Source organism: Lytechinus pictus, chromosome 10, assembly GCF_037042905.1.
Source record: "Lytechinus pictus isolate F3 Inbred chromosome 10, Lp3.0, whole genome shotgun sequence".
In the NCBI taxonomy this organism is placed as follows: domain Eukaryota; kingdom Metazoa; phylum Echinodermata; class Echinoidea; order Temnopleuroida; family Toxopneustidae; genus Lytechinus; species Lytechinus pictus.
In genome coordinates, this window is record NC_087254.1 from 9481848 (window position 1) to 9494963 (window position 13116).

The 13116-nt window shown below is 39.3% G+C and overlaps 1 protein-coding gene across 1 annotated transcript; it reads left to right on the forward strand.

Annotated features, from left to right (window-relative positions):
- The first annotated feature begins 362 nt into the window (after positions 1-362).
- Positions 363-12482, forward strand: LOC129269071 (forkhead box protein J1-B-like). The gene is made up of 3 exons (XM_054906523.2): positions 363-734; positions 1562-2214; positions 10181-12482. The coding sequence occupies exons 2-3, from the start codon at positions 1630-1632 to the stop codon at positions 11012-11014; spliced, it is 1419 nt and encodes a 472-aa protein (XP_054762498.2). The 5' UTR covers positions 363-734; positions 1562-1629; the 3' UTR covers positions 11015-12482.
- The last annotated feature ends 634 nt before the right edge of the window (positions 12483-13116 follow it).

Here is a 13116-nt window from a genome sequence, read left to right on the forward strand (position 1 = left end):
TTCGACGAAAATGTAATTTTATATGTGAAATTATCTCTCCAGGTGCTATAAAATACAGGTTGAGATGCGGTGAACCACTGTCAACGATATTCTATTTTCAAGACCCCTCTGATTCCATCAAATCGTTGACCGCGATCAGATTTTTAACACAAGTTGTAATTCCCCCTTAAATTTTAATAAATTATAAATTTTTCATCATACTGAAAATATGAGATATCTCATTCTCTTGACAATATCCATCATTAGTGCGAAAAGTGATTTGTTTATCTTGGTTTTCAGGAATAGAGGTTGCCCATGCAAGACTAGGCAATCCACCCTGCGAAGCCATATTCTATGCTATACCACGGCGAGTCGACCAATCAGAAGCGCTCATTCGGTTGTTGATCACGATTTACTCTGTTGCTACGTGGCGACGCGATGCTCATTCACATGTTGATGTGTATTTTGATCCGTCGGACTTCAGTCGATCAGCTGTCCGCGTTCGCAATAGGACGCTTCTCGTAAATTCTCTCTCTGGCCAGCATAGCTTGACGTGCAACAGACTAGCCTTGCCTGTATTCCACACAACCTGTTGCACCATCGGGGCAACCACCATAACAAGTTGTTGTTTTGATACCCAGTTTTCTATATACATCGTACCTCATCTGTCAATGTGCCTGGATTTTTGTATCATTGCAATAAAAGGAAGCTATTTTATTTCATTTCATTACTTCACTTGGCTCTACTTCATTTCGGTGAGTTCTTGTATGACTGTGTTTTTATGTAATATTTATTATATTGACACCTAACATTCGTTAACATGTTTTCTATTTATTTTTGTTTACATGTGTTTACTTATTTAATCAATTGTTTCTCTAAGTATTATACCACCCATTTTTATATTGATATCGATGTTTTTCAGCTACATTTGATATTGCCCTTTTATTTCTTTATATATGGGGTTCGACATTTTATATTGAATTTCACATTAAACCATGGCAGAAGTTAAAGGTTTCCTAGATAGCTGGATTTCGTGATTTATATTTTTAGGGGAAGCCCCCGTTTCCATTGGCTTTATTGTGACGTCATTGCCTGGCCTAATATGGGGCCTGTCATGCGCGTACTTCGCGCAAAAAATGCATCTACGCACAAAAACTTCCGCTTTATCGTACGCGCTCAAAATGTAAACAAACTACACGTGCGCGCATCAAGTTTTGCATGAATTTATTCTGTAATTTGGCAATGATGGGCATGATGGCATGGGTTTCTTATCTGACTGACTTAACTCCGTTCTTTGATCTAGGTAATTTATTTTAATTTACATTCTTAAATCAAATCCAAATTAAATGATAATTAATAATGCTCATTATGTTGACATTTATCCACTCTAACGTAAGACAGGCTGGGGTCTGAAAAAATTTAGAAATCCGAATGCCTTAATTGTTGCTAATGCTATTCAGGGGCCGACGAGACATAACTCGAAAATCTAACTTTATTAATTTACTCTCGTAAAACATTTGCTTTATTCTTGATTTGTATTTCCATAAAGTTATCAAGTGTCTTTGGTGTCCATTTTTTACAGGAATTTGTGGGAATTAAATTGAAAATACGTCGACTCACTTGAACAAGAGGTCACAACCCCAATCCAAGATGGCGGCTGCCAAAGTTGCAACCATCACCATCCCCTTGCTCAGCTCCAAGGAGGCTGCTGTGAAATTCAAACAAAACTGGATCACCAAGAGCCAGCCCGTCGAACCCCCAAAGACAGAACCCAAAGAAGACAACCTCGACGACAGTCTCACGAGTCTGAACTGGTTGCAGAACCTCCGGATCATGCGCATCCAGCACCCCACCCCTCCAAGCAGCCCCACCCCGCTCTCCATCCAGAACAGCATCAAGAGTGCCCTGCAGATCCACAAGGGCGGCAATGGCGTCGTCAAGAGCTCGAACTCTCACAAGCACTCGCACTCCGAGATCAAGATCTCGAAGGTTTCGTCGTCACTCAACCACCTCCATCACAACCACCACCACCACCATCTCCATCAAAGTCACCTCCAATTGGACCAAAATACAGACTACAAGACGAACTCGAGCATTAAGCCACCATACTCCTACTCCACCATGATATGGATGGCCATGAAGGAGTCCAAGAAACATAAGATCACTCTGTCATCAATCTACAAATGGATTACGGAGAACTTCAAGTATTACCAAGTTGCAGACCCCAGTTGGCAGGTAAATATTGTGGAAAAGAGTGTTTCTTTTATTTTCTCATAGGATGGGTAGGGCGATGCCCGAATTAGGCAGATAAAAACATCATTTTTTGCTCTGGATTTTCTCTAACTTCATAGTACATTCAGTAGCAAGAATAATTGTGAACATCTCTTTTTATTAATATTCGATTTTCTTTCAATCGAGTTATGGAATATTGATCGCAAAGTTCCTAAACATTGACGTCTTGTCCATACACATAACCCGTCCGGACAAGCTTGATCTATTTGTGAGGTATAGTATTCAAATATGGTTGCAAGGAGTCAAATAAAGGACTTAATATATTTAGTCTTTGGCAAATACTGAATAGATTAAGTCTTTTCTTTAGATGAGTCTTTAACATTTGACTTTTGAGCTCTTGAGACAACGCATTTGTTATCTGAACTCGTAGATCTCAAGCGTAAATATACCTAGATAGAATCTGCCCTCTTTGGGGACTCGTATTCAGCATTGATGCATGTGTGAATAGCATTTTTTAAATACCACTCAACCACTTAACAAAACACATCCTGGAGTTCACGATTACCGTCTTGATCCTGTCAATACCCTGAAAACTTCTTGGAATTCGGGCTGTGGACGGAGGAATACGGGAGAAGAAGGGGAATAATAGACAAGGCGACATACAGGATGTGTCTAGATAGCAGAGTTGAAGGATGGGGTACATGTACCTAGAAAGAAAAGTGGTCAATTTCAGATTTTTGGTTATGAACATGATGTAGCGCATTAGCTACGAGAGAAATAATATATCAATATATCCTGAACGAAGTTTCAAAAGTTCTTTTAAGTGAAAACCTCCGTCACTGCAGTTAATGACACACGTACTAAAATGTGCATCGTGCCCCCCCCCCATCAACCCCCTTCCTACAATTCATGAAATGGCAAAACTTGTAGTTTTTACCATGTTTACCCGCCAAATCCAAAAAGCCTGAAACCGCCAAGCTAGTCAGTCCCCTGCAGTGAGCCTGGCAAGTTTGACCTCTTGGGGTCACAGCCAAGGAATGCAGACTTTTGATGGCGGGTTTATCGGGGGTTTATCTGTCTCGGGCCTCGAGGGTGTAATACCACACCAACCTCCATCCTTCCATCAAGGTCTGGTAGCTCAAGGTCAATGGTGGGTCAGTCTTAGGTCACTTTAAGGTCACCGGGGAGAATTTCTGCTTGGAGAGTGCCGTTTAGTCGTGTGATGTAGGCCTACTGTCAACCTTGCGTATTCCCAAAACTACAACTGAATCTTCCATTGTAAAACTATAAAACTACTTGACCATATATAATCAGAGGTTTTACTTGTAGCCCTACATTAATGAATAATGAATAAGTTTGGACATGCAGGCCATATTCATCTGATATTGGTTTCAATTTGAGAATTTTATCACAATTATTCATAAGTGGACAATTTTTGTTGTCACAAGAAATTGCATATGTACACGAATATTGGATTATATGCACTACTTTGACGGTGAATTTTAACAGAAATATATATATCTATAATTCAAGCTCTCGTGCGGAAGCAAAAAGCTTTTGGAATGGACGACTCTCATTGTGTACTCACACATCTACAGTTCAAATAGCTACAGGGGTGGCTGGCTTTGAAATAAAAGTGAATAAAATATGACTGTTGACGTCAGAAATGGGAGTCTAAAATGATTTATCAAACACTATTACTGGAGATGGCAGGTGAAAGCAACAGGCGAGGGAAATATAAGTTATATTCCATAAAAGGCGCTCGGGGTCATTTTTTGTTAAAACTGACCTTCGACGTGGACTGACCTAGATACTTGCTTGGCCATTACAGATCGTTGTATATCTGTGGAATTTATAGTTGAATATGAGCGCTAACATTAACAAGGACTTGGTATTTCTTTGATAGAATGGGTTTGAAATCGGTTCCAGCGTACAAATCGCTAGAAATTCAAAATGATCACCCTTCCTGGAAAAAGAAATCATTCTATCGTGGCACATGCAGGCCATTTGAATATTCTATTTTGGAGCAATTTTTGCTGGCATGTTGATGATTTAGTGCGATATCAATTACTGTTAATATGGTTTAAATTGTCTTTTTACAAATATAATTAGAGTGAATGTATTCACTTACCCGATGAATTTCGATCACCGATGAAGCATGAAAAATGGTTGGGCTTCGATCAGGTTAAAGGCAACCCTTGGCTTCGTTTGACGTTGACCTGAAGGATGTAACCGGAGATGAAATTGATGAGCAATGTATTATTGACTGCCACAGTTATCTTTTGTCATCTCGCTCACTAGCTCTGTATATGAACCTGTATCGATTCGAACCACTTTCATTGCGAATCATTCGCTATTTCATTTCTTATTATGAATCGAACAGACTTGCCAATGGCTGAAAGGGGGTCTATATTAATACAAAATTATTGATTGCATGTTCAATAATTTGTATATTATACACAAGAGAGTGAGCATGATTATAATTTATAAAGGACTCGTAAGTATGTCGTGTCAGAAATATTGATGTCCCTGACATTCTGGAAACAAAGGGGCAATAAATACCGTGAATAGGAGCATGCTCGGCATTTATGAATCTTGATTATTTCCAATGCTCTATCAATATAATACATGTCTCATAATAACAACAAAGAGGGATACCTGAAAAGGAAAGGTTGTGTATTGGTATTGTTTAATGGATTAGGGGAGTCCATGCGATATTATGATGGCAATTTCTAATGAAATGGAAGAACTTGGAATGAAATAACTGTTCGCCCTTTTCAGTGCATTTGGAAAGATAAATTTAAGGACCCCATTGGAAATAAGCCATCTCGGCTTTCATGGGTTATCCTGTCAAGGTATACACTTCTGTTCATATTTTCTTGTACTTGTTCATAGTTACCTGACAAATAAAATCAATCAATCAAATTTATTTTTGTGCATCAATCCCCGCATCAGTCATTGCGTGTAGGAAAAGAGACAGGGTCTTGTTACTGAAAATAACGAGTTTTGCACAGTTGTAAGGCTTTAATCTTTTTGGTAATCCGTGTTTACACTACAATTGCAGTAATGGTGCATGATGAAATATCCTTTGAGATGGCTGGAAATATGGGTCAATAGAAAGAACACACCATGGGCATGTTCTTACACGAATTGGAACCATAACGAAGCATCCACCCCCCCCCCCACACTCACTTCATCAATTGAGCCTTTCAGAAATACAAGAAAAAGCTTTGCATCGAATGCAAATAACAAAAGCAGACATTGCTGAAACAGAAACTCTGCATGATTGTCGATGTATGAAGATGCGTCGAATAAAGGCTGCTCATTGTTATGAACAGAAGATGCGTCGATGGGAAAGCTCTTTTGTTTGACCAAGGCCTGGTCTTGTCGGGTTTAAATGGACTAGCGTAGATCCTATTGATTGGTTGATGGTCCGTGGAGGGCCAGGACTATTGTTATCAGGAGCCATACCTCTATTGGAATACCCACTCCATCCATCGATCCAAGATGCCCTTTTGTTAAATTGGTTGATACCGTACAATGATATTGTGATTGTTGTAATGCTACTGTGTACATGTCTTAAGGTGTACGCAGTCCTTTTAAACGCTGTTGACAAATTTGTGACTGCTACCGTCCTAAAGATATAACATTCGCTTGATTTGGAAAATATATCAAAATAATTACGTAATTTTTATAAGTGATAAAGAACTCGTAAAGCCACTAGAAGATAAGTCAATTGGACAATTTGTCATTTCATATGAGATGTTTATCTGAAGTTTGCTAAAGAAAAACTTTTAAACGATTTTTCTCAACCAGAGGGTCAAGATCATTCATACATTTTCATTGTTGGCAGTGGAAGCCTATATCCTCGATATTTCTGTGAAAATGATATGCAATTTAATACTTATACTTTATGTATTATTCATAGAGTGCACTCAACGACAAACTTTTTTTTTTCCTTTTCGTTTTGCCTTTCTTGGATTAGTCTGCCCTCATAGCCTGCATTTGCAACCAATTGTTTCAATCATATTATTTAGGATATAATTTAGCCCCGAGCCCGAGCAAATATAATTTTCGATCATTATTTATTCAAAAGCTTCCTAAAGGCAAACAGAAGGCCATATTGCGTAGCCTCTCTAAATGGCGTGTATCGCTTTTGGCATATGATATCCGGGTCCATGGTCGAAGGTATGGAAATTAAATTTAAAACTAAAATGAAAAACAAAAAATGGGATGTCATGCGCTCTATTTATGATCATTTTTTTTTAAATAGATTTAGTTATTGTATGACCAAGCTATTCAGTTTGGTTATGGACCTATCAGTTTTTACTTTAAAATAATCTAATCTTGTGATAGCTTTGACATGATATTCAGAAAATACTATCGTATCTCACCTCTTGTCTTTCCCTCCCCTCTTTTTTTTTTTTTTTTTTTTTGGGGGGGGGGGTCCATTGCCCCAAGCGGGTAGGCCACCAATCTGTGCGCCAGCGGAGCGGGGGATGGGGTGGGTAAATGGGCAGGAAATGGAGAAGGCTGAATGATATATATGTATTGAGCGATGTAATAAGATAACATTTTATCATAATAAAGTGTCCCAAATTCCACTACAATCTAAGCACGCAGTCGCCCTTGGACCACTCATTTAATATACATTGTAGGCCTCTCGATGACCTTCACGTGCTTCAATTAGATGAATTTTTTAACAAATTGTCAATTTGGAATATTGCAACGAAGGCAAAAGGGCTCTGAAAAATAACTGGAAACTGAGGCAATTAATCAAATAACTTGTATGGAATTCCTTTAATGCAATATATAGCATTCTTATTTACATGGCTTAGGTAATGTGTGTGAAATTAATATGATACAAATTTGCTTTTCACACAATGGTTGGAGGTTTCAAGGTAGATCGTGTAATGACTTTTCTGGATCCATATGGTTTTACTTTTACTCGTCTCTCCAGCAATGCCATCATTGGTAAACGAGAAGAAAATGTATTCACTAGAAGAAGTGAGAGATGTTGGGTTTCACCTAGTTACTTTTTAATCGATATAGCATTATTATTCATTTTTAATGTAATAATTCACTCAAAAAGGATTATGTACATGTAGGAAAATGTTCCACCCTTCTCTTTTCCATGTAATCCAATTTATTTAATTATCTTGGAACTCTCATTCAGTTCTTTAATATACTTCACTCATTAAAATATTATTCAGGAAAATGCCCCCCCCCCTCTTCCCTTTAATTCAATTCATTTTATTTGGAATTTTCATTTAGATTTGAATATTTGCTCTTAAAATTATTACGATTTAAGATATTTCTTCTCTCTGCCTAGCCCTCCCCCTCTTTCCCTAGCTCCCCCTCTCCCTTTCTAGCCCCCCCTCCTTCCCTTCGTTTTTTCCCATATAATGCTAACTTGATTACTGTGGTAGTACATATTTTAATGATTGTGCCATTATCTGACACATGCATCTCTTTTTGCTTGGATGATGAGATTCTTTTGTGATGTTGCTGCGTCGCTAAACGGAGATGATTTATGAGTATATACTCTATTTCATAATCCCCGACTTGCCTGCCAATGGTCGTTTCCAATGACAGTAGGCTTATGGTTTCATCCTGTCTATCAGTCGACGTTACTACGTGTGCTGTTGGGCAGAATATGGAAGACATATGCATTTAATAAAAAAAAGTTAATGTACATTTATGAGAGACTGTAAGCTACAGTATACATGTACGCTACTGAAGAAAAGAAATGACACATATTATTTACATGCTACAGCAGTAACGTACGAATGCAAAGATATATTGCAAAAATAACAAATTTGAGGGAAACATGGTCTCTATTAAATTGAAAGATGATTGTTGTCATGGAAACAATTTTCGCGTCTGCATAAAAGTGCATCGTATAGGAAAATGAAAGATGCATGATTTCATGGATTAGGATAAACGTGTCATATTAATTTTTGAATACATACCCCCCAAAAAATATCAGTCATCCTGAAATATTCCTTCATATTTTTACAATCATAAAAAATCCGCAAATCAAGTGAAAAAGAACGATGGAGTACATGGGACCTTTGATCTGTTACTGTCCTGTTCTTCACTACGTCACATAGTACATGACACTCGCCGCATTTGGAGTAAAATGAAGTTTGATTGAATGCTGACAATATCACTTTCATCTAATACTCCAAATATTGCATCCCCTCCCGTGTTGCAATTTGTGGCCTTGTTCGTAATCCAACCACATTAAAAACTCTCCATGCCCGAACTATGCCGGGGACAGTATATATATCAGCTGACTAAATTGGGGAGGCATAATTTAATCATGCTCCCTAAATTAATATTTATTCATCCACTTGGTGGATGATTGGCAAAAATCAGCTGTGTTCCTTGCAAACAAACCCTGAATAGAATCATATCGTCCCGTGTTGACAAGTTCTCATTAAGATGCAGGCTAGGGCCTTTTTATTTGGCTAGGGGGTAGTGGTCGCTTGATTGGAGTATACTTATGCTTCCTCAATAAGCTCGCGGAATTTTATTTTCATCCAAAGATGATCAAAATAATGTGTGTTCATAATTGGTCGCGTGTGGGGAGGGGAGGAGGGGCGGGGTCAGGTTTAATTTCCTGTTTTCGTTAGTAAAAATGGGTAAATCTCCAACACTGACTGTAATGGTTACGTGTGACTTAGGCCTGCGTATATTAAAGGGGTCAATCAGTATTTTTCAAACCGTGACCTCTGCACTATATCGACATGTTGAACAATTCATATTTTTTTTGTTTACATTATGATCATTATTTCGATCAAACTCAACGTCATCACAAGGATGAAAGAGAGATGAAGCAGCCTTGGGATGACAATGGCTTTGGGGGTCCTGGTATGTGTGTGGTTGAATGCAGATTTACCCCCCTGTGGCAGGATATCGCTTTTGTGGCAAGAGTTGGGTGGTTTTGGAGAAAAGGACGCAGCCCCCATGCAGAGTGCGTTCATTACGTCCCACCTCCTATACTGGCTACCCCACCCCAAGCATCTCTCCACACCCCTCCCATTCCCCAGACAATATCACATGACCCGTATTTTGGGCTTGGGTCACGTACGCCACCAAAGCGTGCCCACACTACGTAGTCGATCCACATAGCCCCATCACTGTCATCAAGTCATTCACAGGTTGCCCTAGCAACCGCTGTAAACAAACCAATGCCTGTTTATCACCTGTATGTATTTCCTTTGGTCGTAGGATTCTTTTCATTCACTATTGTTTGGCATTTGTCATATCAGTTCTTGATAGCCCCCCGTTTTACGATACTTTTATGAGGTCTATGTCAATATGCCTGAGGAGATTGGCGTGTGCTGGGGGCATAATGGAGTATGAATTGACCAAGAAGCATGTTGTTCGTTCTTAATCGTTGTGATTCGAGGCGTGCATATTTGTAGCTTTCGTCAACAAACATATCATTATGTATGCATGATAAGCTCTTGTGTATAAATTGATGTGAGATCTCTCTTCTCATAATAAAGTGAAACATGAACCTGAAAAAATATGAATATTTAACCATGCACGGTAACCACGTTTTATTACTTGATGAAAAAAAAAAACACAAAAAAAAACACGATGAAATCAATATCATCACCTGATATTAAATCATCAGAAAGATGTGCATTGTTGTCTTATTTACATAACAAAGATATTGAATTGAATGATTGATTTTCAAATATAAATACAATTTTGACCCTAATGACCGCCAATAATTATGTGTGGCCATTGTGAATCGGATCACTTATTTTGTTGTATACATGTAGAACACAGCGCTCCAATGGGAGAAGTTCAGTTCTTTCAGACGTAGGTTTCTGAAAATGCTAATGAGTGAAGCTTCATCGTTCATGTTATGTGCCACAGTCATATCAGTTGCACGTGATCTTTCAATAGTATATTTACCATGTGCTCGTTCTGTTTTTGATCTTTTCTTCAGAATTCCATTCGTCACAATCTCTCGCTCAACAAGTGCTTCCAGAAGGTACCACGCAAGAAGGACGAGCCGGGTAAAGGCGGTTTCTGGCGCATCGACCCCGCCCATGCCGACGAACTTGAGAACGGCGTCTTCAAAAAGAGACGGCATGCCTCCTTCCGGGAGCTCCCCATCAAAATTAAGACGGAGCCGGAGAGCGAGGACGAGTGCCCTCCATTTGAGGACTCTAAACACCACAGCCGGAAGCAGACTATGCCAAAGAAGAGGTCGGCCTCTGAACACGGTGGCTCGCATTCGTCGTCGAAGAAGGTGAAGGTGGTGCGATCGCAGAGCTACAAACCGCCGTCACTTCTGGATGATAGCATGCCAAGCAGCATCCTCAAGGAAGACTTCAGCTGGAACTCCATCTTTGAATCTGAGATTGAGATCGAAGGCACACGCATCAAGACGGAGGATATTCTTGATGGCCAGGAGTCGGACACGTCTGATTCCTTTGAAATGGACACACCGCCTCCGTCCGAGCACGAGACCAACATCAATGACAGTGTCTTGGATCTTTCGATAACCGGGACGAGGATCCCTCGTCCGGTTTGGTTCGAAGAGCAACTCAAGGAGATTGATCTGCACCCAGCTGACGTCCAGCTTGAGGATATCTTTGCTGCATTTGATCTGCCGCCCTCTCCGGCTGGATCCCTCACCGAAAGACAGGCCCATCCTTGGGCGGAAACCAGGAACATTAACCTTGACGAAAGCGGTACCTTCGGGGATCTCTTTGACTTTGGTCAGCTGGCAGAGGGCGCCATGCCTTGGCAAGAGAACCCCATGCCATCTCCATGAACACAAACTTTTTCAGCTTAACCAATTGTCAAACAGTAATCATGAAAGTTAGAACTATCAAAGACTTTATCACGCTGGCTAGTGAAGTCACCCTATATACTATATAAGTAGATTGATGTGAGAAAGCTTATATAATAAAGTTTATAACTAATCATGTACAGCGAGATCAGCTTTTCTCAATTAATCTGGATGTCGTGTTATGGACTAAGGCTGGCTCTGTGACCACACGCATCAACTATTTTTGTAATAACTATCTACTGTATCTACAAAACCGCCTATCAGTGAATTCCATCCAACTTATTCCCGCTTGCTGTGTTGTAGTGTTTTTTTTTCTTCTGGATATTGACACTCTACACTCATTATTACTGCAGTATTCCAGCAATGACACAATTACAGACCGAGTTCACATATATTTTGCTGCACTGCAAAGCTTTTCTCCCATGTCAGCCCCCCCCCCCCCCCCCCGTCTCGTCCCCGGCCCCATCACCGAGTGACGCCCTCACACCACCAACCCACATCAAAATTTGATTAAAACCGCTCTATGATTTCACAGTTCACTTGCTTAAAGGCATTCATAAATTCTATTTCACGCTGTGTGTCACCACACAGTATATACCTGTCGTTCTTGTATTCCATGTTTTACCCAGCAATCCGCAGGTGGACATAATTATTCACAAACACATTTTGCATTTGAAACAGTTGTCATCATGTTACCTTTGATTTTCAATGGGTGGTTTTCTCACCTTGCAATCAATGCCTTGAAGTGCGTTTTAGTACTGTATATTCTATGCCACAACTATTCCATCCACTTTTGTGAAAAAAAGTTTTTATCTTGCGATATGCAATTATTCTGTCCATTCGTGTATTACCTCGACTATTTATAACAAATACAATCATCTAAATCTTGATATATTCAGGAAAAGTGTTTTTAAAATTTCAAACATGGATTGATACAAATGAAAATATAAACAAAGATCATTAATCAGACTTGATGTATACTGATGATCTAAAAATAAAAGCTATAATCATGATAAAAATTGAAATTGGCTGCAGTGAACAAGTATTGAGATGAAGCTCTTGTCCAGAAGTCAAGTCACGACAAATGGGTCAAAGTATTTGCACTGATGTCAGAACAGTGACATTGTCAAGAAGATTGTTTTTTTTTTCTTCAGTTTTTCCTCCACTTTTTTCTTGTATTGTCGAGATTAATATTTTGTGGTATGCATGTCTTGAAGTAATCACATGATAATAACATTTTTTTTCGTTTGTTTGGCTATTTATAACAAGGTCTAAAAGAAAACTTGAAGTGCAATTCTCTTTATATGTGAAACATAACCTGACGCTCGATGTAATATTTCTCAATTCTTCTGTTTCTTATGATTCCTCCTGTTTCCAGTGATGACTGAATTGTGTAATGCTTGCAGTGCAAAAATGGCAAAATAAAATATGACTGAGCTAATAATAATAACCATATTTCGTCTCATTTGTTTCTTCAAATAATTCATTTATTATCATTTAAAAAAAAACTTTTCCCTGAGTAAGATCTGGGCCCCGTTACACAAAGGTTAGCGAATAATCGCTAGATGAAATGGACAATCAAGACAATATTGTTGCATGTGTAATTTGCTCAGTAGACTGTCTGTGAACCAATCAGAATTGATCTTTCAAGTATAGCGATTAATCGCTAACCTTTGTGTTACGAGGCCCTGATGTTATAATTCGCAGGTGTGGCTGTGACGTACATGAATGTGTGTTGTGAGGGGTTAGGGATGGGGGGGGGGGGTCGAGTGCTAGGGCCTATCATGTATATACGGCCAAGTATATACATACATGATATACCCAGTGTGTATTTCTTATATGGGGAAAGGACGATATAGTGGCAGGGACTGGACGGAAGAGAGAGTGTGTGAGAGAGAAAGAGGGGGAGGGGTAGTGTGGGGGGCGTTTATGATGAGAGAGAGGGTGTTAAGAAAAAAAAAAGTCGTGAATATGAGATGTAGACATGGAAGATAGAGGGAGAGGGGGAGGACTGGTGACCTTAGAACAAGCTAAAGTATGGAATGGGGGTCTATATATCAAGACCTTGAAAAAAAATAATATAC